General features: G+C 52.0%; 1 protein-coding gene across 1 annotated transcript in view; it reads right to left on the bottom strand.

Moving 5' to 3' along the window:
* The window catches only part of SLIT1 (slit guidance ligand 1), a 151029-nt gene that overhangs the window by 10510 nt on the left and 116605 nt on the right, over window positions 1–23914 (bottom strand). The window contains exons 19-28 of the mRNA XM_070432588.1: window positions 21841–21984; window positions 21365–21531; window positions 20251–20383; window positions 18542–18610; window positions 16501–16572; window positions 14941–15012; window positions 14061–14132; window positions 5588–5751; window positions 3646–3770; window positions 3308–3405 (exon numbers count right to left, since the gene is read on the bottom strand). Coding sequence (XP_070288689.1) covers window positions 3308–3405; window positions 3646–3770; window positions 5588–5751; window positions 14061–14132; window positions 14941–15012; window positions 16501–16572; window positions 18542–18610; window positions 20251–20383; window positions 21365–21531; window positions 21841–21984 — 1116 coding nt within the window. The remainder of the gene's footprint in view (window positions 1–3307; window positions 3406–3645; window positions 3771–5587; window positions 5752–14060; window positions 14133–14940; window positions 15013–16500; window positions 16573–18541; window positions 18611–20250; window positions 20384–21364; window positions 21532–21840; window positions 21985–23914) is intronic.

Below are 23914 nucleotides of genomic sequence, written 5' to 3'. Positions count from 1 at the left end.
GGATGCCAGGGGTTAAAGGTGAACAAGACCAGCCCTGCACTTATGGGACTCACAGTCTAGTGGGGAGATGAGGCGGAGACGCAACCAGAGGAGAGGCGGTGAGTATCGGGATCGTGCAGCACAGAGGCCAGTGAGGGGGAGCAAAGGGGCAGCACCTAGCTCCTCCTTGGGGGGGTGGTCAGGGTGGGCTTCCTGGAGGAGATGATGGTTAATCAAGGACCCTGACAGGGGAGTGCAGGAATGGGAGGGAAGACAGTGGGGACAGGGCATGTGCAAAAGCCTGGAGAAGACCCTAAAGCCAGCCCTCTGGGAGGGGTCCTGCTCATGCAGGGGGTTCAGGCCTTGGGGAGCACACACCTCAGGGACCCAGTGAGAATGGGGCTGGAGCAGGTTGTGGAGAGCACTGGAAATCAGTGATCTCCAAACCAGGTCCAACCTGCCCCGGGGCACCTGGGGCTTCCCAAGGGGCTGTGGGTCAGAGAGGTCTGAGAAATCAACTTCCAGACCTACAAGCTCTGCAGGGACTCTTTCCTGGACTGCCCGGCCCCGAGCTCCCCAAAAGCACACACGCCCCTCCCAGCCCAAGTCCAGGGTGGGACATGCCTGGGGCCTAAAATCCCGGGGCTCCAAATAAAGGGACAATTAGGAATATTGATGTTTTAAAGGTGAAGGAACAAACGGCGTCTGAAAGTCAAGCAGTTTCCAGCTCCACGTGTTAAAAATAATTGAAGGAAGGCCTCATGGAACTGTCAGCGGATAGGCATTAAAAATAGCTTTTGATGACATATCACTCTGCACTTTTTGGCATATAGACTCGGAAGGATTTCAAAGACTTGAGTGACATGGCTATAATAAAACTCCTTCTAATCTCATCTGTTTATTTATGAGAACAAACTTTCTCAGCATTTATAGCTATATATATAAAGCTCTATCTCATCCAGAGATGAGTCTAAAAAATTCTACTTTTATTTGTAATCACTATCAATCAAATGTTGTAATGTTGTTTTGATCGATTGTATATTATTGATAATTGTCATGATCGCTCAATGCAAAAGAAACTTTTAATCAGAGGCAGATGGTCACAAGAAATAAAGAAAAGTTTAAATTTACATTTATATACCCATGTTGGTGGTGCAGACACATGGCAGGTGCTCCAGAAAAGTCTCTCCCAGCACAAACAGATTACATTAGAAAGAAAGTGGGAGGGGGTGGGGGGAGAGGAATGGGAATACTAGTCCAAGGAGAAAAGGCAAATATTTAAACTGTAAAAGAGCAGCTCATTCGTGTAAGTTTTTAATGGTAAATTGCTATGCTGCTCTGGCCGGTGTTCCCAGTGGTTGGAGCATCGGCCGGAACACCGACAAGTGGCAGGTTTGATCCGGTCGGGTCAGGGAGCGTGTGGGAGGAACCAATTGATGTGTCTCTCTCACATCCATGCTTCTCTCTCTTTCTCTCCCTCCCTCCCTCCCTTCTACTCTAATAATTAATGGATAAAATATCCTCAGGTGAGGATTATCAACAACAAAAAATTGCTGTGCTATTGAGATTACATTGGAGAACAATAAAAGAGTAATAGGTTTATTTTTAAATGTTAATATTTACTATATCCCGAAAATGACCTCCTTTACAACAAAAAACTAAACTTACAATGACAAATTTTAGCTGTCAACTAAAAATGTATGAGAACATATATAGTTTTTAAATTGTGTTGGGGGGGGTATGTGAGCAAAAAGGTTTGAAGCCCATGGTTATGGGACATGTCCTGGAGTTTAATTCCCCCCCCCACCCACACCCCCCCACACACATAGATGGGGGTGGGGGCAACAGAGGGGTTTTAAGAGGGCTGAGGCGATCAGCTTTGCATTTCTGAGAAGGCTCTTGTAAGCCTCAAGGTTGAGGGGTAACTCAGAGAGGCACCCTCTTTCTACGAGGAGGGAGGGCCCACCCAAAGGCCCCCAATCTGTAGGGCTGCTAGGTGTGAGGGGGCCATCCCTGCTATACCCCTCTCTGCCCAGCAGGGGGAGTTTCTGTGGGTGTCCTTTCAGCCCCTCCACTCTCCACAGACATCCCCTCCCAGGAGTCCAGGGAATGAGGAGGCGGCTTTATTTTGCTCCAACTGCCGCCCAAGCCCAAAGGAGGATGGAGCCTATTGTAAGGACGCCGTTGCCAAGGCAACAATGGCTGAGAGGCCATTTAGTGCTTTCCTTTTATACCTGGTAATTTGGGTTTGCAGAGACAGGTTTGGCCATTTCTGCCTGTAAACACAGAGCCAATTTATTTTCAGCAGCTCAATGTCAAGTATTTTTCAGAAAAGCTCTGGGTCCAGGAGAGCTCTGGGGTATTCACTGTGGGGTCCTGGGGGAAGCAGGTCAGTGGGGGGAAGGGGTGCTTGCACGGTAACGTCAGCACCGGGAGAGCTTGGGATTCGATCGTGAGGGAGGGTGGGCCCTTCACCGAGCCGTGGGAAACTGGCTGCCGTGTGGGTCCAGCGGGACCAGGAGATGGTGTGTGAGGCTCCAGGGGGCAGGCCCAGGATCTGCTCCCACCTCTGGGCAGGCTTCTGTCTTCGGGGCTTGGGGTGGTGGCTTGATTGGAAAGAGCTGGCTAAGGGCCCTGCTTCAGGCAACATTGGTACAACAAGCAGGTGCTTGACTTCTATTAAAGGCCTCCGGTTAGCAGAGATTATAGGGGTTTAAAATGTCCCCAAACTGCCCCTTGGCACTGCCACTGCATATGTCCTTGGCCATGGATTCCCAGTGCCATCAAAAGACTGTCCTGCCAGCACCGGTTTGGCTCAGTGGATAGAGCGTTGGCCTGCGGACTGAACGGTCCTGGGTTCGATTCTGGTCAAGGGCATGTGCCTTGGTTGCGGGCACATCCCCAGTGGGGGGTGTGCAGGAGGCAGCTGATCGATGTTTCTCTCTCATCGATGTTTCTGGCTCTCTGTTCCTCTCCCTTCCTCTCTGTAAAAAATCAATAAAATATATATTTAAAAAAAAAAAGACTGTCCTGGCACCTGGCAAGGACAGAGAGTGGCCTGGAGCAGGAGTGGGCAGCTTGGCTCCAGCCCCAGCGCCGCCCCCTCTCCCCGCTGGCTTCCACTGCTCTGGGCAATGGGCATGGCTGGTGGGTGTGGAACTGTTTCCAGTGAGTGTTTGCTCCCGCTGCGCCCACCCTCCATCTCCTCCCAGAGCACAGAGGATGGGCGGGGGTGGCCACTCGATTTGGAGGAGGAGGGCAGCGAAGCATGGGTGCTGGGTCCCATCGGCACCCGCCCCCCAGGTTCTGGCCCCTCCAGGCAACTCACGTGAAGCCAGCATCCTCGCCCTCCTGTTCGTGGCAGGTCCCGCCGTTCTCACAGGGGCCACTGGCACAGCTGTCCAGGGGCACCTCACAGACTCGGCCCTGGGGAGAGAGTCAGGGATGGGGACCCCAGGGGCCCGTGGGAGCCAACAGCCAGCGCCCCCTCGGCAGCGCAGCCTGCCTGTCCCAGGTGTTACTTGTTCATTCGTTCCTTCAAGCGCAGCTCTGGGAAGGACCTGCTCTCAGGGCACTGGGGGCAGATGGGGAACGCAACAGGCCACCCTGCCCTCCAGGAGCAGCCCTCCTCCTCCCGGGCTCACCTCCACTCAAGCCCCCACTCACCTTATAGCCGCTGGAGCAGGCACACCTGTACCCTTGAAGGGGGTCGTTATGGCAGCTGCCCTGGTTCTGGCATGGGCTGGACAAGCAGGGGTCACACTTGGCCTGGACAGCCAGAGTGGGGGGACCTGCGGCAGGGGGAGGAGGTTCCTATAAGGGGGGAGGCCCAGCTCCCCGCTCCGTGCAGCCAGCCTTTCAGAGATGGGAGGTGGGGAGCCCTCTCCCCAAGAAATGGTTGCCATTTCCTCTGAGTCCCGTTCATCCTCCTTTCACAGCCCCCACCACCACCACCAGCCTTTCCTCCCCTGTAAAATGGGGTTAATAACAGCCCCGCCCCATGGGGCCATAAGGACTAGATGAGCTAATCCGCAGAAAGCGCTAAATGGCTGGTGTGGCCGCCTCAGGAGCCCTCGCACGGCGGTCAGGTAGGGCATCTGTGTGAGAGCACCGTAGTCGCTACTACTGAAGTCCGATGACCTTTTCTGGGTCCCCTACACCCTCTGAGGCAGCCACCCCCAGGCCTGTCACCTGCTAATCAGGAAAGCAAGGGGGGCCCCTCTGCAGGGAGCCCCGCGGCTCCACGAGGAGGCCACGCTGAGGAGGGAAAGGTCCATGCGCCGTGAAGCCGATTGTCTCCGAGGCCAAAGCGGAAGGCCGCTTCCCACCACCTCTCCAGGTCCGAGCACGGCCTTCCCAGCCCTCCAGGACTCACTGGTCGCCTTCCCTGAACTTGGAGGTGGGCGAGGAGCACCTCCTGTGGGGGCATTGGGGCCTCACAAGAACTATCGGGAGGAGCAGCCCCCTAACTAGTTTCCTACTGACGGCGCCTCTGGCAGTGGTGAGCTCTCAGCGCTGCTCAAAGGCATGAGCGTGAACAGGACAGAAACACGGCTCAGTAACTGGACGGGGGCGGGGGCTTCTCGGGGGCAGGTGGGACTCTGCTTCTTGATCCGGGGACTGGTTACCTGCGTGCGCTCAGTTTGTGAAAATCCAGCGAGCCATTCACTTACGATCTGTGTGCTGTCCTGTTATGCACGTTGTATTTCAATAAAGAGTTTTTAAAAAATAACTTCTCACCAGTACCGACACCACCCAGCTAAATAAATCCTGAGCAAACGTTTCAACATGAGTTGGCCTGCTCCCAACAGCTCAACAGCTAAGCCCATATCGGGCCCTGGGAACGGTTAGCCCTGTGACAGCATCCTGCACGCAGGGTGGCCGGGCCGCCTCATTAACCTCCGGCTGTCACTTACCCTTCCGATGGGGGTCTACGAGCTTGCGGAGGGCAGGGCCCTGCCCCAGGGCCGGCCTCTAGTGTGCACCCCCCCCCCCCCCCCCCAGCTGTCCCCAGTGCACAAAGCTGGGCCCGGGGCAGCCACAAAGCAACTCCCTCTGCTCAGCAGGGCTCCTGGGACTCGGGCTGTCAGTCAGTCCATCAATCCCCGAACGAACGAACGAACGAACGAACAAGCATTTTCAGATGCCCAGGGTGAGGCGCCTTCAGAGCAAAGCCGGAGGAGCCTCGATCCCTGTGTTTCTACAAAGGTCAGGAGAGTGGCAGCTGGGTCCTGCGGCTCAGGGCTTAAGCAAATTGCTGAGCCAATTCCTACCAAAGGGAGGCCCGAGTGCTTGCAGTGCTGAGAGGCTTGACGCTTCCAGAAATGCCGTCCCTATTTTTACTTTCCTTACATAACCCCCAGGAGGGATTCAAGCCCTAACCGCCGAGATTTTCTGCCTGGCTTCTTCCTTCACTGTTATGTCGGGATAGACAGCAGCCACGTTAACCAGCTGCAGGTGCCTCGTTGCTGCCGCCTGACCACTCCCCCAGCCAGGCACCCACCACGGCTCACCCCGAAGGCCCAGCCAGGGTGAAGCAGGTCCTCTGGGCCGCCAGCAGTGGGAGGTGGGGATGCGCCCGCCACCCTCCACCCCTTCCTCGGCTCACCTTGGCATTCAAACTTCTTGGCAGGAGTGGTGAGGAGCAGCTTGCCCTCCATGTCTGGGGGCCCAGCGCAGCGGGCAATGCCTGGTTCCTTGTAGCCTGTCTTCACCCAGCTGGACAGCCAGCGGAGGTGGCAGTCACAGTGCAGGGGGTTGGCACCAATGGCCCTGGGTCAGAGAGCGGAGAGAAACGCATTACAGCTTCATGGGGTCCTTCGTCCCTGGGCACCTAGGGTGCAGGGCACTCCACCAGGGACTGGCAAAAACCCTACTTTCACCATCATGTACTGTGTCACCAGTTTCAAGTCCTCCACGTGTGTTAAATGTTGAAACTGAGGCTCAAAAAGGTGGAGGCCCCTGCCTAAGGCTGCACAGAGAAAGGGGGGAGGTGGGATTTGAACTCAGCTGTCGATGCCAGAGCCTGTGAATGCATTGCCTCCGGATGCACGAGGGAGGAAGGAGCCAACACCTACCACTGCAGCGAGATCCAGCTGCTCTTCCCACGGCACTGCCTCTAACCCTCTCACGGGCCCCACCGTGCGGGCTTTTCTTCATCTCAGATGTGGGAACTGAGCCTCATGTGGTCACACAGCTCTCGAAGGGCCGCCCCTGGGTCCAGACCCAGACTGTCTGACTCTGAAGCTCATTCTCTTTAATTTTTCTTTACATTTTTAACCAAACAAGGAGCTCACGAATGCACTCCCATTGTAAACCTCTTTCAGACACTGCAGACCACAGTCTCTGCCTCACACAACATTGTGAAGGCGCCGAATGCCACTGAATTGTACACAGTAAAATGGTGAATTTACGTTACATGAATTTTACTGGATTTTTTTTAAAGGCACATACCGACGTCACGGATGGAGTGCAAAATGGAATAACACTGACGAGAGGAATTCTGTGAGCATCTGTCAGTTACCAGAGCAGCTGCCTTTTGACCCGGCAATTCTGTTCCTGGGAGTTTACCTCCCAGATTTACCTGCACGAGGGCGTACAGAGGTCTGTGCCACGGTGCTGGCCGCAGCATTGTTTGTAATAGGAAGACTGTTCATCATGTGCTTAAATAAACCTGCATCCACGTTACAAGACAGTCTAGTCCACGGTCCCTGCCAACCGCAGGAGGACACTGGTCACCACGCTGCAGCGTGTAGCTTTCCGGTCCGTCCCCTATTCACACACATCCCATCACAGATCACAACCACCCGCTTGATGGCCTTCCTGAGCAGTTTGCTCCTTGCCACTGAGCAGCACGTCCTGGAGATCCTTCCCAGTCGGCATAGATGAATCCATCCCGTTTGCCAAACCGCTTCACAGCATCCCAAAGACTGGAGCCTCTGAGCTGCCTGAGCCGTGCCCCTGCCCCAGGCACCCTGGCCGTTCCCGCAGCCGTCAGCACCCTAGTACCTGCCTCTTGGGGAAGTGAGCCTTTCTCTAGACCAGACGCCTAGGAGGAGGGTTCAGGTTGCAGAGGAAGTGCATGTAAAAAAAATAAAATGAACAGCTCCCCTCCAAAACAGGTCGTGCGGACTTACAGACACCAGCACTGTAAAGCCACGCCTGCCCCTCACGTCCCCGCCCCAACGCTGCAGCCGGCCAACCTCTTAATGTTCTGACAAGCTGGTGGGCAAGCTCATACCCTTCTCACTGGACCACAGTGAGACGAAGAGATGAGCACGATGGGCGTTGGGAACATGCAGGGACCTGAGGCCTTTGATCCGGCAAATAGAAAAACATCAGGGTTCCGTGCCCGACGTTCGTTGTTATCAGCGTGATTCTGAAAATCTGAGGCTGCATAAGGTCGATGAGAATGAGCAGCTATTACCTAACCCAGTGGCCGGCAAACTCATTAGTCAACAGAGCCAAATATCAACAGGACGACGATTGAAATTTCTTCTGAGAGCCAAATTTTTTAAACTTAAACTATATAGGTAGGTACATTATTAACTTAATTAGGGTACTCCTAAGCTGGCCTTTGCTAAAAACGTCCTCAATCTGACTGAGGTACGTTCGCTGAGGTCGAACCCTTCCAACTCTCCCATCCACACTCGTCTTGTATACAGTGGGGCCTTGACTTACGAGTGTCCCGACTAACGAGTTTTTTGAGATACCAGCTGTCTCTCGGCCGATTTTTTGCATTGAGTTGACAGAGTAATTTGAGTTAACGAGCTCCTTAACGAGCTTGGTCTCAGAACGAATTAAACTCATAAATCAAGGCCCCACTGTATTTGTTCCGTCTATCTCCTTTCGTTCATCCTCTCCATATGTCCAAACCATCTCAACATACCTCTCTCAATCCTCGACACTACATCTTCTTTCACTCCACAACGTTCCCTAAAATTAACTTAATAAATTTGACTTAAAGTTTTAAGTCAATTTCGCACTGTACGTGCGCGCCCGCACGTGGTATTTTGTGGAAGAGCCACAATCAAGGGGCCAAAGAGCCGCATGTGGCTCACAAGCCGAGGTTTGCCGACCACTGACCTAACCAATGGGAAGGCCCTGCCATTTTCCACCTGTTTCTGGGCGATACAGAAGAGGTGGCTCCCCCTGAGATGCGTGCCGTCTGACGAAAGCAGCAGCGACTCTGAGCAGGAATTCCCCAAAATAGCACATCTGCTGACTGTGCGTCTTAAAAAGCAGGCTGAGCCAGGCGTGGACTCGGCCGGCGCAGTTGCTCGCTGCCCGGCGACCTTCAGGGCTGCCTTTACATCTCTGGGGCTCCCTTTATGATTCGATAAAGAGCCTGCAGCCTGGAGAGGGGAAAAGACCAGAACATAGGACCTGCGATGGGCGCTGAGGGAGCGATGCAGCTTGGAAATGAAAGCCAGTTCAACCTCGACGAGCATTTAATTCTTTTCTGTCCTGCTTTGCTGTCAGCATCCATCCTGACTAATGGGAGAGGAGGCACGTTCCTCCTTCCGCTGAACAGAGCTGGGGCTCCTCAGAGGGAGAGGGAGCTCCCACACTGAGTTTTGAAGGTCCAGTGTGTTTTAAAAATACTTTTTTAAGTAACAGGAGTGCAAAAATCATGGTATACTGAAGAGGTTTGCATTTACCACATTAATGTTTCACATAACAAGTACAAAGAAGTGTAATTATGTTATTCCTAAGATACATTTATTTTAAACTATGTTTTGTAGCACGCTGTGGGAGTATGGTCTGGGTTTCATAGTTATTAGGAATGGCTTCTTCTTTCAGTCCCACAGCTCATTTACAGAAAACGCCAAAAAGACTGAATCTGAGGCCCTTGACCTGTGGTAGGATCATCCTAATTCCCACAGATGTTCCCCCCCAATAATGGCAGCAAACTTGCACCTCAAATATGTGTCCCTTTTTGACTGTTAATATAAAAATAATAATAAATAATAGTCAAGCCCAGCCGGTGTGGCTCAGTGGTTGACCTATGATCCAGAAGGTCACTGTTTGATTCCCAGTGAGGGCACATGTCCGGGTTTCGGGGTCAATCCCCAGTGGGGGGCGTGCAGGAGGTAGCCGATCAGTGATTCTCATCATTGATGTTTCTATCTCTCCATCTCCCTTCCTCTCTGAGATCAATAAAAATATACTTATCCTATCCAATAAGGAGGGAATATGCTAATTGACCCTCATGCTGTTGCAAAGATGGCGGCACCACAGCCACAAGATGGCCGGCAGGGGAGAGCAGTTGGGGAGGATCAGGCCTGCAGGGGAGGGCAGCTGGGGCCAATCGGGCTGGCAGGGGAGGGCAGCTGGGGCCAATCGGGCTGGCAGGGGAGGGCAGTTGGGGGCAATCGGGCTGGCAGGGGAGGGCAGTTGGGGGCAATCGGGCTGGCAGGGGAGCAGTTAGGCGTCAATCAGCCTGGCCGGGGAGTGGTTAGGGGGTGATCAGGCTGGCAGGCAGAAGCGGTTAGGGGCAATCAGGCAGGCAGGCAGGCGAGCAGTTGGGAGCCAGCGGTCCCGGATTGTGAGAGGGATGTCCCAGATGGAGAGGGTGCAGGCTGGGCTGAGGGACACACACACCAGTGCATGAGTTTCATGCACCGGGCCTCTAGTATATATATAAAGAATAACAGTCAATATAAAGCTATTCAAAACTCTAAATTCTGGCTTGACCAATTCCTGTTTTCCTTGTTTCTGCATGGAGCAGACTCCAAGCCACACATGAATTCAATATCTCAAGCTTTAATTTATCCGAAGGCCGGGTTCCTGTGGCTAATTTGGCAGTAGCAGTAGTTCACTTTCACCTGGGGATGGTTTTTCCAAACAAAAACTGCTGTGAACTCAGTGGGGAGTGGAGAGCCACAGGCCCAGCAGAGACGCAATGGTGTGGATGGCAGCCAGGCTGCTCGTCCATCCACAAGGACTGTGGAGTCCGTCTCCAATAAACGTATAAATAACCCTGTGCTGTTGATCTTTGGCGTAACTTGGAAATAGTTGAAACAGTAGATATTAGGTATGTTCATGCCAAGACCCTGCTGGACTTCTGTTCACGTAACTGGGACCAAAATAGCTTCCCTGTGGCTGTCTCACAGAGGCGCCAGCTGCAGGGCTTAGTGCTGCGAACACTTCAGGATTTCCTTTGCCTGAGCCCATCCCCACCCAGGCAGTGTATGTGTGTGCATCACCATCTCCTTCTACGGGACCAGACATCCCCGCTGCGCCTGACACCAGCAGGCGTCGTAAACATTTGCTGAGTGAATGCCTGCCTACAAGCATGACAGCAAATTCAAAAAGAAAAGAATCATCTATTATCCCTTAAATGTAACTAATTTAATGTTCATATATTCCCCTCCTTCCAGTTCCTGTGTTTATATATGTATATCTTTGAAATTAGAGGGGGACCATCTTTATTCTGTATTTTCATCACATACTAAATCGCAGTGTCATCATTATCATTAGCTACTCGCCATTCTGTCACACGCGCATTGTTTGATCATTCCCTTTACTTTTCATACCAAATTCTCAATGAATTCAGAAATTTAACTTTCCAGCGTGTAGCAGGTTAGAGGCAACAAAATGCCAGATTATGGAAATGAAGAACATTGTTGGGGAACCTGGCACAGGACCGGACGCATAGTAAGTATTTGCTGATGGGCGGATGGACAGACAAGTGGACGAAAGATGAGCTAACTGCAAAGTAACTATAAAAATAAACAGAGCAGGGAGATGTGCAGGATATTAAAGCCCAGAGCAGTGGCATGTTAGAACCACCGTGGACGTTAGAAATACCTCTGTGCGAGCGAGGAAAGAGGCCCGAAGAGAAGGATGAATTGTCTGAGATCCCACTGCAAGTTGACGGCAGAACAAGGACCTAATGCCACACGTCTGACTCTTTTTTAAAAATATATATATATTTTAAGGGAGAGAGAAAGAGAATTAGAAACATCGATGAGAGAGAAACATCGATCAGCTGCCTCCTGCACCCACCCCACCGGGGATTAAGCCCACAACCCGGGCATGTGCCCTTGACCGGGAATCCAACCAGTAACCTCTTGGTAGATGGAATGAGACCCAACCAACTGAGCCACACCAGCCAGAGCTGGTTTATTTATTGCTAACTGGGTCTTGCCTAATGTTCTCCTAAAGAAAATCTAAATTTACAGATAGGTATGAGCTCAAATTTTGTTTTAGAAGCTTTGGGGTTCTGTTTGTTGTTTGTTCACTTCCCATTGGAAGAACAAAGCCTCTAGATTTTGAGCTGGAAACAAGGTTAGAACTTATTTAGGCATCATTTACTTTTCATGGGGAAAGTAACTTTACTTTTAAACCCCAGCATAAAAGATACACAAAAGGAGGAATCCGCAGGCATTTCAGAAGGTGGACCAGATGATTGACAAGCTCTTGCCTGGCAAGGAGGAGAACTGAAGCAGACACTTGCCATCGGCCAGGGGTAAGCAAAGGAGGCTGCGTGGCCCAGAGCAGCAGCAGACCCTGGTGCCCAGCAGAGACGAGCGCAGGTTCCCTCTGGGGAGAGGCATCTCCAAAAGATGAGCTCACAACCAAAATTTACCGAACAGAAGTGGAAACAAGCCCCTGAGAATGGGAGACATCAAGGGCGATGAACTGCAATGTCCTGGCCTGGCCGCTGGAGCCATCTCCAGCCAGGACCCCTCCTGCCGCATCCATCCGAACCAGCCTCCACAGGCCACCATGGCCTTCCAGGACTTCCTACAACTTAATTCTTCCACCGTTCCCTTCTGCCTATAGAATAAAGTCCAAACCGCTTAGCATGGCACAGAGACCTTCCCAATGGCATCCCAATGTCCCTTTCGAGAACCATCCCTTTCCGCTCCACACTCCTCACCCAATCAAACCCCTACGTCCTATGCTGGACAACACAGCATCCCTGAATATGTCATTGACTTTCTTGCCTTCATGCCTTTGCACATGCTGTTCCCTCTTTCTGGAATGTCCTTCCCCATCTTCTCCAAATGGCAACTTCCTAGTCCCTTTCCAATGGCAACATAGGTGGCACCTCCTTGTGAAGCTCCTCAGAGTTCCCCGGAGTCAGTCACTGCCGCCTTTGAATTCGTTTAATAGCACCTTAGATGGTCACGGAGGGCAGAAACCTTACGCAAATTCTTAGCACGTGACTCACTGTGGTTACTCACGACATAGTTATTGAAGCAATTAAGAATAAATAAGGAGCTCTGGAATCAGACACACCTACGTTCAAATCCTGTCTCTGTCATTTCCTAGCTTTATGACCTAGGGCCTCTGTTGAACTTTTCAGGGCCTGGGACTGTGAAATGGAAATAACAAATCCCACCCACTAGGACAGAACCTGTCACCCATCCTACTCCCGTGGCAGACATCCATAATCAATCACTTCCCTCTTCCCAGTGAGCCCAGAGGTGCCTGCATCCTGTGTGGGCCCAAGAAGGTCCCTGTCAACATTTGTACAGCTGACACAGAACAGAAAACCTACTTCTCATTCTGGTCATGAAGTAAACAACATACCACAGATAAAGGAGTCACACGTAGCAAAGTGTTTGTCCCAAGGACACCCTCATTGAATGACACTGTTATTATTTTACTTCCTCAAGTCTAAGGTGTAGATGTACTGATTGGGCAGGGTGGGGAAATATTACCGTATTAAATACAGAGGTCACTGGTAAGGTACACTCTGATTTCAGAGATTAAACTGTGGACAAGGCGAGTTTTAGAACTGAGAAAATCCAGGGAGGTTGTTGAGTGAATGAACTCAAGTAGAGATGCCGGGGACCCCAGGCTCCCGAGGCCCTGGGCACTCGGGTGTGGGGCAGAGAGCAAGAGGGTGCAGTGACACCCAGGGTCCCAGCCGCAATCCATTCGGCCTGAGCGCTGCCTTGTCAGACTGTAGCTGAGACTCCAGGAGAGAATGCTCTGAGCCCGGCCTCACTGCCAGAATTAGCTACTGCTTTTTCATGTCTTCACTTTTTTTATTGTGGTGAAATACATTTAACATGAAATTGCCGTTTGAAGCCCTGGCCGGGTAGTTGGTTAGAGCATCGTCCTGATAAGCCAAGGTTACAGGTTCGATCCCGTCAGGGCACACACAAGAATCAACCAATGAATGCATAAATCAGTGGAACAACAAATTGATATTTCTCTCTCTATCTCTCCCCTCTTCCCCTTCCCCTCTCTCTCTCTAGTAAAAAAAAATAAAATTGCCATTTGGATAATTTTAAGTGTGCAATTCAGTGGCATCAGTTACATTCACAATGTTATGCAACTATCACCACTATCTGGTTCCAAAATTGTTTCATCACCCCAAGCAGAAACTCTGTACCCATTAAACAAATTTCCCCGTTCCCCCTGCTCCCAGCACCTGGCAACCACCATCCTCCCTTCTGTAGCTATGAATGGACTATCCTGGGTATTCAGATCAGTGGGGCCATGCAACATTTGTCCTCTTACATCTGCGTTATTTCACTTCACTTGTCTTCAAGGTTCCATCCATGTTGTAACAACATATGTCACCCTTCCTTTTTATGGCTGAATACAGTACTATCCTATTGTACGTATATTCCACCTTTTGTCTATCCGTTTATCTGTTGATGGACACGGGTTGTTTTTGCCTTTTGGCAGTTGTGTGAATGTTGCTGCTATGAGCCTGGGTGCACAAGTATCTGAGTTCCTGCTGTCCACTCTCTTAGGTACATACTTAGGAATGGAATTGGGATCACACGGTAGTTCTACATTTAGCCTTTTGAGGAACGGTGAGTGCACTGCTCTTTAAGAATAGCTCATGCAGGTAAAGTGCTTGGCAACCAGCAAATGGTCACTACTACCTGCATTGATGCTTGTGAAGAACTGTTCACAGATTCCATCGTTGCCACGGATGAAACCCTGACTGTGTCAGAGTCTGCGATGGGGAGCGTTTGAAGTTCACAAGCTAACTTGGTTTCAGGGCAAAAGCAACACATTCTGATAGTCTTAGGAGGCAGGGACTTTCTTGGAATCCAAATTCTGTTTAAATCCAAAGAGGCCCCCAGACCGGGGCCGGAGTTACTTACAGGTGGGACAGGGCGGTCACGTCTGCGAAGATGCCCTCTGGGAGGGTGGAGATGTCGTTGCCATGCAGGGACCTGAGGAGAGAAGAGGCTGTGGTGCCTCACGGGGAGACAGAGCCCGCAGAACGGATGGAGGGTGGTGCCACCCTCTGCAGAGAGGGGCCTGGTGCTGTGAGGGAGACGGCCCCACCTCAGAGATGAGCCTACCCTGCTGGCCACAGGCAGCGGAGGGGGAGCCCTAATCTCCACGCAGACCACCCTGCCCCTCAGCCCTCCGGGGGGACTCTGTTTTTCCATCATAAATAACTCAGCGCCATTTCTGTTTACGTAGCAAATGGAATGCATGCAGCCAGGAGCCTGAGGGGTAGGCTTTTCCTGGGTGAGGCAGTTAGTCCACAAGCCATACATTGGGGTGAACAATGTCACCTTGCCCCAGACGGGGCTGCCAGAGGACTTGTGTGCGTGGACGCAGGAGGGGCCATCATAACAGGCGTGACAGGGGCTTTGATCACAGGGCAAAACCTCGCAGTGGGAATTCTTAGAAAAGGTTCATGAATTTTACAACACTCTCCATCTGAACAGGAGACGCGTTCAAATAAGAGGCTGCCTTGTCTTGGATGCCCCCCCCCCCATACACACACACACACACACACACACACACTTGCGAACGCGCACGCGAGGGGCAGACAGCAGCCCCATTTCTCAGCTACTTTCCCATTCGTTCCTCGGACTCCTTCAGGGCTTAATGAACGTGGACTGGCCCCCCACCTTTGGACACAGTTGGCCCTGCTGGGGCCCCAGATCTTGGGACATTGCTCCCCACTGGGTGGGGGCCGGGCCCTCAGTGGGGAGATTTCCCTGGAGGAATGAAGGGGAGACTTACAGCAGACGCAGGGAGCGCAGCCCCTGGAAGGCCAGCGGAGGGATGCACTGGAGGGCGTTGTAGCTGAGGATCCTGAGGGAAGGGAGGGAAGGAGGGAGGGAGGAGGAAAGAAAAAGAATTGATGTTCGCCTGGGCTGCGGGGCTGGGAGGGGCGGGAGGATTATCAGGGGCCATGAGGAGACTTCTGGGGGTGACAAAAGTGGTCACAATCTTGATTGTGGCGGCGGCTCCATGGGTGTGAACGTAAGTCAAAATGCATCAAATGATACAATGAAGTATGTGCAGGTTTCTGTATATTAATTGTGCCTCAATGAAGCTGTGTTTCAAATAATAGAGGAGGGAGCCACTCCTATCCCAGGAGGGGGCTGTTTCCCCTGCGGCAGCAGGTCACTCGGACCAGCACTGCTCAGCCTCAGCACTATGGACAGTTCTTTGTTTGGGGGCTGTCCTGGGCATTGCGGGATGCACCCCTGGCCTCTGCCCATGCGATGCCAGGAGCTCCCCCTGCCTTCCTCCAGCTGTGACAGCGAAATGTTTCAGGCACTGCCAAATGTCCCTGGAGGGCAGAGTCGGCCCTGGTAGAGACCCCTAGACCATGGCAGCTTCACACACAGGCTCGTGAAGACTCTGAACAGGGAACCCGCTGACCAGTAAGCAGACCCTGGGGCAGGTGAGTGTGGTGGGGGAACCTGCACATCAAGGCCTCGGTCCCTATTCTGCTCTGCGGCCTGGCTGGCTCAGGACCCCGTCCTGGCTCTCCTGTGTGGCCGCAGGAGAACCGAAGGGAAAGTTCAGAAGTTTGGGCGCATTATCGGCAAACTGAGATACACTCTTGAGCCCCAGGCAAATATAAGGGATGCTTGTTAACGCTTTCTTGGAATAAAATTGAAACAATCATTATATTATGGGCACAAACATGTTCAGAGGGTCACTGTTCACAACAGTACAAACTGGAAACACCCCAAATATCCGTCGACAGTGGAATGGGTGAGGGAAGCATGGCATTTTCCTACGAGGAATCCTATACAGCAGTGAAAATGAGCAGACCACAGCTTCACACAACACAAGTGGGTCTCACAAACATCATGGTAAGTAAAAGTATATATTCTGTAGGTTGCAATTTATATAAGGTTAAACGTGGGCAAAATTAAAGTTCATTGTGTAGAAATGAATTTCTAGATGGCAACACCATAAACACCAAAGATGTGATCATCGTAAAAGTCAGGGTCAGGGCTACCCTGAGTGGAGAAGGGAGAGCTAACAACCAGGAAGGGACAGGGTGGCTTATGGGTGCTAGCTGTGTTCTAACTTTTCGCCTTAGGTATTTACACATGCGTGCCAGCTTTACGATTATTTGTTAAACGGTATGTTTACATTTTTTTCACTTGTTCATACATATATATATGCTGGATTTCACAATAAAAAAAAATATTTTAAAGAGTGTTTTCGGCTGGCAGGCCCTGACACACTCCCTGACACACTCCCTGTGAGTGACCGAGGCCGGGGAAAGTCTCGTTCGCCATAGTGGGAACCCTCCCACCACTCCCCACTGGGACTCACAGAGTGGTCAGCTGGCTCATGTTGGTGAAGGAGGAGTTGCTTAAGGAGCTGATCTTGTTGTTACTTAGGTCCCTGGAAAAGACAAGAGCCCCCGACAGACAGTTTCATAGTAAGAACTGCCCCGACACTGGTCCTCCTTCCCTCCTTGCCTTCTCAAGTGCATCTGAGCCCCTAGGGGAGCTGCCTCACATTAGACCAAAGAAAGATTGTCTCTCTCTTTGGCCCTCTGTCAACAGCCACCAAATCACTCCACCCACCCCCTACTCCCGCCCCTCCCCACCACACACACATTGGAACAGTCAAAACACATTTGCTACAATTGTGAGCAAAGACAGATGAACTGTCAAAATTCTGTAAGTCACCCAGCCAGCGTGGCTCAGTGGTTCAGCACCGACCTATGAACCAGGCGGTCACGTCACAGTTCAATTCCTGGTAAGGGCACATGCCTGGGTTACAGGGTCAATTCCAAGTGTGGGATGTGCAGGAGGCAGCCGATCAATGATTCTCTCTCATCATTGATGTTTCTCCCTCTCTCTCCCTCTCCCTTCCTCTCTGAAGTCAATAAGAAAAATTTTTTTTAAATCTGTAAGCCAGTGCTGCTCTAAGTAGTCAGTCCTTGAACCGAATATTCCATACAAGGAACTTGTGCCAAAATGTGACCTCCTAGGACAGTGATGGTGAACCTATGACACACGTGTCAGAGGTGACACGCGAACTCATTTTTTTGGTTGATTTTTCTTTGTTAAATGGCATTTAAATATATAAAATAAATATCAAAAATATAAGTCTTTGTTTTACTATGGTTGCAAATATCAAAAAATTTCTATATGTGACACGGCACCAGAGTTAAGTTAGGGTTTTTCAAAATGCTGACACGCTGAGCTCAAAAGGTTCGCCATCACTGTCCTAGGACGCTAAACACAACTAACTGTAGCTAACATGTTCTTCATAGCAACACTTCCTCAATGAAGGAAACAAAATGTGGGTTCACATTCGGTGCAAGTCCCTTATGGAGTGTGGACCTAGTACAAGCAGTTCTTGGGCTGCTGCTGGCCCACAGACCACACTTGGCGTCGCGCTGCTCCAAGCCACGCTAAGATGGAGCGTTCTCTGGACTTCTTTTTTGGTAGAATCTGGCCAATGAGCAGGTAAAGGCAACTGAAGGGAGGTGTTAATTAGGCTGGGAGGCTAAGAAGAGCTAATTTATTCTGAGGTTTATTTTTTTTCTCTTGTTTGTTTGTTTTTTTATCCTCACTTGAGGATATTTTCCCATTGATTTTTAGAGAGAATGGAAGAGAGAGGGAAAGACAGAGAGAAATATCACCATGAGAGAAACACATCGATTGGCTGCCTCCTGCACATGCCCTGACCAGGGCCTGGGCCCTGGATAAGCCTGCAAGTGAGGTACATGCCCTTGACTGGAATCGAACCCAGGACCCTTTGGTCCACAGGCCGACGCTCTATGCACTGAGCCAAACCTGAGCAGTGGTTCTCAACCCAGAAATCAGGATTTTTAAAAAGCTTCCCAGGTGATTCTAATGTGCAGCCAAGGTTGAGAACCACTGCTCTAGAGCCTGAGGTTTATTTTGTATTTTTTCATGAGGTCAAAACAGAAAAGCTCATGTTAGTCTCAAGAAAAATTTAGTTACAGATACTTATTTGTAGTACCCATATTCCATATTTGGTTTGGGGGCTTAGGTTGGACTGAGAAATTTCCCATAACCCTCTACATCTGCCCTGCCTCCTGCCTTTGCAAAGCTGACCAGCATTAACAATAACTATCAGCCTAGAAGGCCGTTTGGGGAGATGGTGTGGAACAATGCAATTCCAAAGCATGACCACTAGGTGGCAGAACTGCTCTATGCACAGATGTTCCCAGAGGGAAAGGGTGAAAATTACAAAAACAAAAACAAAAAACAGAATCAACACAAGTGGGGTCTGTAGGGAATTCCAGGAAAACTGGAGCCACAAGGGTCAGATGCTGATAGCCCTCCTGTCCTCTGGGGCAGGTCTGGGGTCCTCAAGTCGCCTGGATACTCACACAAGCTGCAGGTACTTGTAGGTGGACAGCTGTCCCGGAACCAGCGTGAACTGGTTCCCGTCCAAGTAGCTACAGGAGAAAACACAAGTTAGTGCACCATCTCCGCCTGCCCAGGCTGGGAGAACCGTTCCCTGCAGCCTGGGCCTCCTCGCTCGCGTTCTCTCCTACTGGTAGACCACCAACGGCCCCGAATCGCTAACTGGGGGAGAAAATACATAAAGCTTTTAGGCGTTCTGGGCAGGTGCCACCCAAAAAACTTGGTAAAAGCCACTGAGACATGAAGCCTCCTTTGGCTCCCTTTCCGCTCCCCTGTCTCGCCCTCTCAGCCTCCTCCCCTGTGGGCACTGCCCGTGTTTAATCCTGGGCTCCTGGCAAGCTGCCTTCTGTCCTGCCAACCTTCTGGGACCCACTCTATGCATTGCCACTCAAGTCAGAGTCCACAAAGCCACGCCCATCCAAAATTCCCCTAAAACCTCCCCAAAGCGTAGAGCTTGGGATTCAAGGAGCTTCAGGCCTGCCCTCCTTCCCCCACCATCACTGCCACCAGCCATCCTTGCTAAGCAGCGACCCAAGTGCCAGCTGCTGACGCCCCAGCTGGGCTCCCTGCACAGCACCCTCACCAACTGCAGCCCTCAGGACGGCTCCAGCTTCAGGAGTAGCAACATCAGTGCTGTCCTCGCCCTGACCCATCCTTCTGTTGTCACACAAAGTGACTTCCTGGCCCCCCCCCCCCCCATCTCATTGGTTCTGCTCAGCAGCCCTTCAATACACCAAGTAGCCCCATTTTACAGCTGGGAAACTGAGAAAAGTAAAGTGGCTTTCCCAGCATCCTTAGCGTTGCAATGAGACACCAAGGAGAAAACTGGGATTCTGACGCTGCGACAGAAAACTGGGCAGGCGATGAGGTGGGTGAGTGGCTGGACAAGGACTGCAGTGGTTGATGTGTGTGTGTGAAGAAATAGCCAGCCTTGATGATAATGGAAGAATAAAATGAAAATTGCATGCTCTCCCCATGGGGAAAAGCTCGGCTGCGGAGGCCTGGAGGGACCCATCCCAGGGGACAGGTAGAGCTGGGGGTTGACCACAGCCTTCCACTGGGAAGTGCCTGTTGAAGAAGCCGGGCCTGCCATTCCCATCCTCGCCCACATGAGTTCAGATACCAAACCGGACGTCCACCACACACCCAGTGCTGATGGGAGGGCAGGCGGGCCATTGCCAACACGGCTAGCAGCAGTAGGAAGGAAACAACTTTTCTGGAAGGCCGTCAAAGGCAGCGGGAGCCCTGACAATACACCGTTCTTTGGCTAACTTCTTCACCGAAGGGACACTCACCTCGGCGTTATTTATGACAGTAGAAAAATGGAGACAATTTAAATATCCAACAAAGAGGGATCTGTTATACAGTTCATCATAGAGTCATGTGAGGGAATATTATGCAGCCAGTAAAAATCGCTTTTGTGAAAGTTTTCATTGCAGAGCGCTCATGAGATGATGTAAAGCAAAAAAGAATTAATGTTATTTCTTCTTTTAAAGGCAGAGCTTAATTTAAAGGAATGAAGCGCTTGCCACGGGTGACTCACTCCATCGGGGGACTGCAGAGGGGGGGGTCAAAGCAAAGCTCAAAGGCTTCTGGGAACCAGTGTCGCTGCAAGGCCCTAACTCCAGGCGCTAGTCAGCTGATATCTGCCCTGGCACCTTCTCCTACTCACAGTTCTGTGACGTTCTTGGGGATGCCCTTGGGCAGGCCCTGGAGGTGCTTGTTGCTGCATCGGACCACGGTGTCCAGGCAGGAGCATTCCTGGGGGCACTGTGGGCGGGGCAGGCAGCTCCCCTCCTCCTGGCCTGGGGAAGAAGCCACGTCAGTGAGGGGCAGGCCTTCATAGTGCCTCCTGTATCCAGGGCCCTGTGTGGGGAGCCTCAGAACAGAAGCCACTCCGGGACCCTCCCTCAGGCGCCATAAGTCTCCTCTTGGCTGTGCCCCTCCCCCACCAGGGACAAAGCCCCTTGGACCTGTTGTGAGGTTAATTCAGGTCTTGGATCGATCTCTTCTATGTGGACCCAAGGTGGCCCTGGGCATAGCAGAGAAGAGGATGGCAGCCACACCTTTTCTTGAGCACCTACTATGTGCTAGACACTATCCAACAGTCTCCTTAGCAGTGCAGTAAGGGGTGCCACTCTCACCCCTAGGATGTGAGGACAGAGATGTGCCTCTTCTTTGTTCACTGAAGGAGCCTAGTACCCAGAGCGGGGCCTGGCACACAGGAGCCCTCCCAATAGGTCCGTGGGATGGGTGAATTTCTCCTTGACTGAGATCTGGGGAGGTTAACGAACTTGCTCAGGTCTGGAGACCAGTTAGGAGCAAGGTGGGCTCCGTACCCATTGCATATGCCGGACAGAGTGAACCCGTAAGCCTGCAGCACCTGGAGCAGCCAGGGGGCAAGCCTCTGGGTTAAATGTACTTATATCAAGAAAATCCACTAACATGTTAAGTGGGACTTTCTCTAGAGACGGATACTTGGTAATGTTTACTTTCTTTTTTATTATCCACATTTTCCCATTTTAAAACAATAAGCATATTATTGCTCTTATATCACACAACACCACCAGGCAGGGGTAGGGTGGGTGCAGCACTGAGAGCTGCCTCCCTGCTCCTTGCTCCTCCCCATCAACAGAGCCTCCCTCCCACCGACCTCTCCACTCAAGGGCCTGTCACAGGGCACTGCCCACCACTCCCCTCCCTCTGGCCTGGCCCAGCTCTCCCTCACCTGCCTCCCGGGGGTGGGGGGGGGTGGGGGGAGGGTGGGGGCAGGGTATCCTAGTTACCTTCCTCACACCTGAAGTCCGGGAAGGCCACGTCCTGCAGGGGAATCTGCCGCAGGAAGTCTGGGTTCTGGCACCTTGGGTTCCCGGTCACGATCTTCCTCTTCCGCAGCCAGTCGCCCAGCCAGGCCAGCTGGCAGTTGCAGTTGAAAGGATTGGCCAGGAGGTTTCTGGAAGAGACAGCTCGTGTGACCACGCAGACACCCGCCTGTCTCGGCTCCCCCAGCAAAGCCCTCTGCTGCCCGCCACGCACTGTTCACACAGCCACCCACACTCCCCCAGACACCCAGCCAACCACTCGCCCAGGGCAGCATTCCAGCCTGGTGAGCCCCAGGTTTCAACACATCCCCTGAGTTTGTCCTTTAAAGTAACCAACAGGGAGACGTGCCCTGGGAGGGCGGGTGGGCGACGTTCCCAGGTGCAGATGCTGACGCCAGAGCCCGGCCGCGAGGACTGCGCTGAGGAGAGGCTGGACTTACAGCGTGGAGAGGGCCTGCAGGGTGTCGAAGGCTCCGGGGGAGATGGTGGCGATCTGGTTGTCGTAAAGCGAGAGGAGGCGGACGTTGCGCAGGCCCGTGAAGCTGTCGTTGTGGATGCAGCTGATGCGATTGTTCCTCAGCATCCTGGGGCGGGTGGGGGAGAGCCCACGCTGTGCCCTGTGGCCATCTGCCCGAGAGGGGCATTGGCCACCACCAGCGAGTTCACAGATTCTCCCCGGGAGGCACTGAGCCCCAGCACCTGAACCCTTCACAGCTGTGCCCCCTCCAGGCCCTCTGCCTCAGCAGTGCCCTCCTCTGCCTCCACCCCACATGGCCTCACCGCAGCCCTCTCCTTCACTCCCTGGGTGCCCAGTGCCTCCCCGCTTCCAGGCCATGCTCCACCTCAACACCAGAGAGACTTTCCTCAAACCTAACCCGATCTTGTCCTTCTTCAGCCAAAGCCCTCCGTGGCCTCCAAACTGCCCACAGAATTATGTTTAAACTAGAGGCCCGGTGCACAAATTCATGCACAGGTGGGGTCCCTCAGCCTGGCTGGCGATCGAGGCCAATTGGGACTGTCTCAGGGCCTGCCAGCCAGGTGAGGGGAAGGGCCAATTGGGGCTGTTGGCTGGCGGGGAGGGACCACAGGAGGTTGGCCCGCCCCAGTAGGTTGGCTGTGGGAGTGGACAGTCAGCATCTGCTCCCTGGTGGTCAGTGCGCATGATAGTGACCCGTCAACCATTTGGTCGTTTGGTCATAACAGTTGCTTAGGGTTTTATATATATATATAGATGCTTTGCTCTTTAGCATGTCCAGTAGACCTCTGGAGCCTGTCCAACCTGCCTCACACCAGCACCTGCCCGCCCCCCCAGAGAGCGAGACACTGTCCACTCCTTTGTCCTGCAGACCTGCTGCCCAGGCCTGCACCGCCCTGCCGTCCCTGGCTAGGATTTCCATCTACAATGACCTCCTCCTTTATATCTGCAAAAGTCTCTGTTCAGATAAACCTGGCTCAGTTCTCCTCCCCAAACAAAAACGAAATCCAAGCCTGACACAGAACAGGCAATTCCCAAAAGAAATTAAAATGGTTTATGAGCAGTCACAAACAATGTTCAAACTTAATAGTAATCAAAGACATTTTAGCGATATTACATCTTTGCCTGCCAAACTACAAATGAAAACATAATAATAACAAGTGATGCTGCCCGGGTCGGCCGGGGTGTGGGCGAACGGGCACTTCACGCCCGGCTGGCGGAGAACGACCTTGGGGCCTCCCTGGAAGGGCACTGTGTGCTCTCCCCCAGCAAGTCTGCGTTCAGGAACTTCTCACAAGGGAGTAATCCTAGGTGGACACAGAACTGCATGACAAATATATTGATCACAACATTGCTTATATTTAAACATTAGAAATAGTCTACATTTCCAATTCAAAGTGATGCTGTAAAAGACATTTTACTGAATTGTAAAGGTGCTCATGTTGTGTTTCAGGAAAAAGCAGGTTACAAAAGAAAACGTATTATAGGACCCATGAAAAAGTCTGTATGTATGCATGCACATATGTGGGTGCGTGTGTGTATGTGTATGCAGGTATACACATTGTTTCTGCAGGGTGGAGGGGCTACGGCGTTTCTGCTCTGTCCCAGCGCCAGCTCTCCCCTCTCCTCTGTTCCCACCCAAGTCTTCCTCAGAAAGGACCCCAGGGACTGCTCGGCACCCTCACTCAAGAAATACAAGGTACACAGCCTGGTAAAGTGGCCACACTCCGTTCGCAAGGGAAAAAGCAAACTGCAAAACACGGCAAATAATAAAATCCACTTTTTATAAAATGGGAAAAAATCCCCAGAGAGTCCTTCCTACACTCACGGACCTCACCCAACCTCCACGTGAGCTCAGAAACAAAGCTGGAGCCTGCTGCAGGGCCGGTTCCAAAGCCAGGCAGGGCTTCCAGACCAGTGCGGCCCAACACAGTAGCTACTCGCCACAGGTTGCTATTTAGATTTAAGTCCACTAAAAGGAAATAAAATTTTCCCTGGCTGGTTTGGCTCAGTGGCTAGAGCGTCGGCCTGCGGACTGA

Source organism: Myotis yumanensis, unplaced genomic scaffold (genome assembly GCF_028538775.1).
Source record: "Myotis yumanensis isolate MYYU_CA2020_CCGP unplaced genomic scaffold, mMyoYum1.0.hap1 SCAF_13, whole genome shotgun sequence".
NCBI lineage: Eukaryota > Metazoa > Chordata > Mammalia > Chiroptera > Vespertilionidae > Myotis > Myotis yumanensis.
The sequence above is the reverse complement of the archived record's forward strand: the minus strand, read 5'-3'. Positions and strand labels throughout refer to the sequence as shown.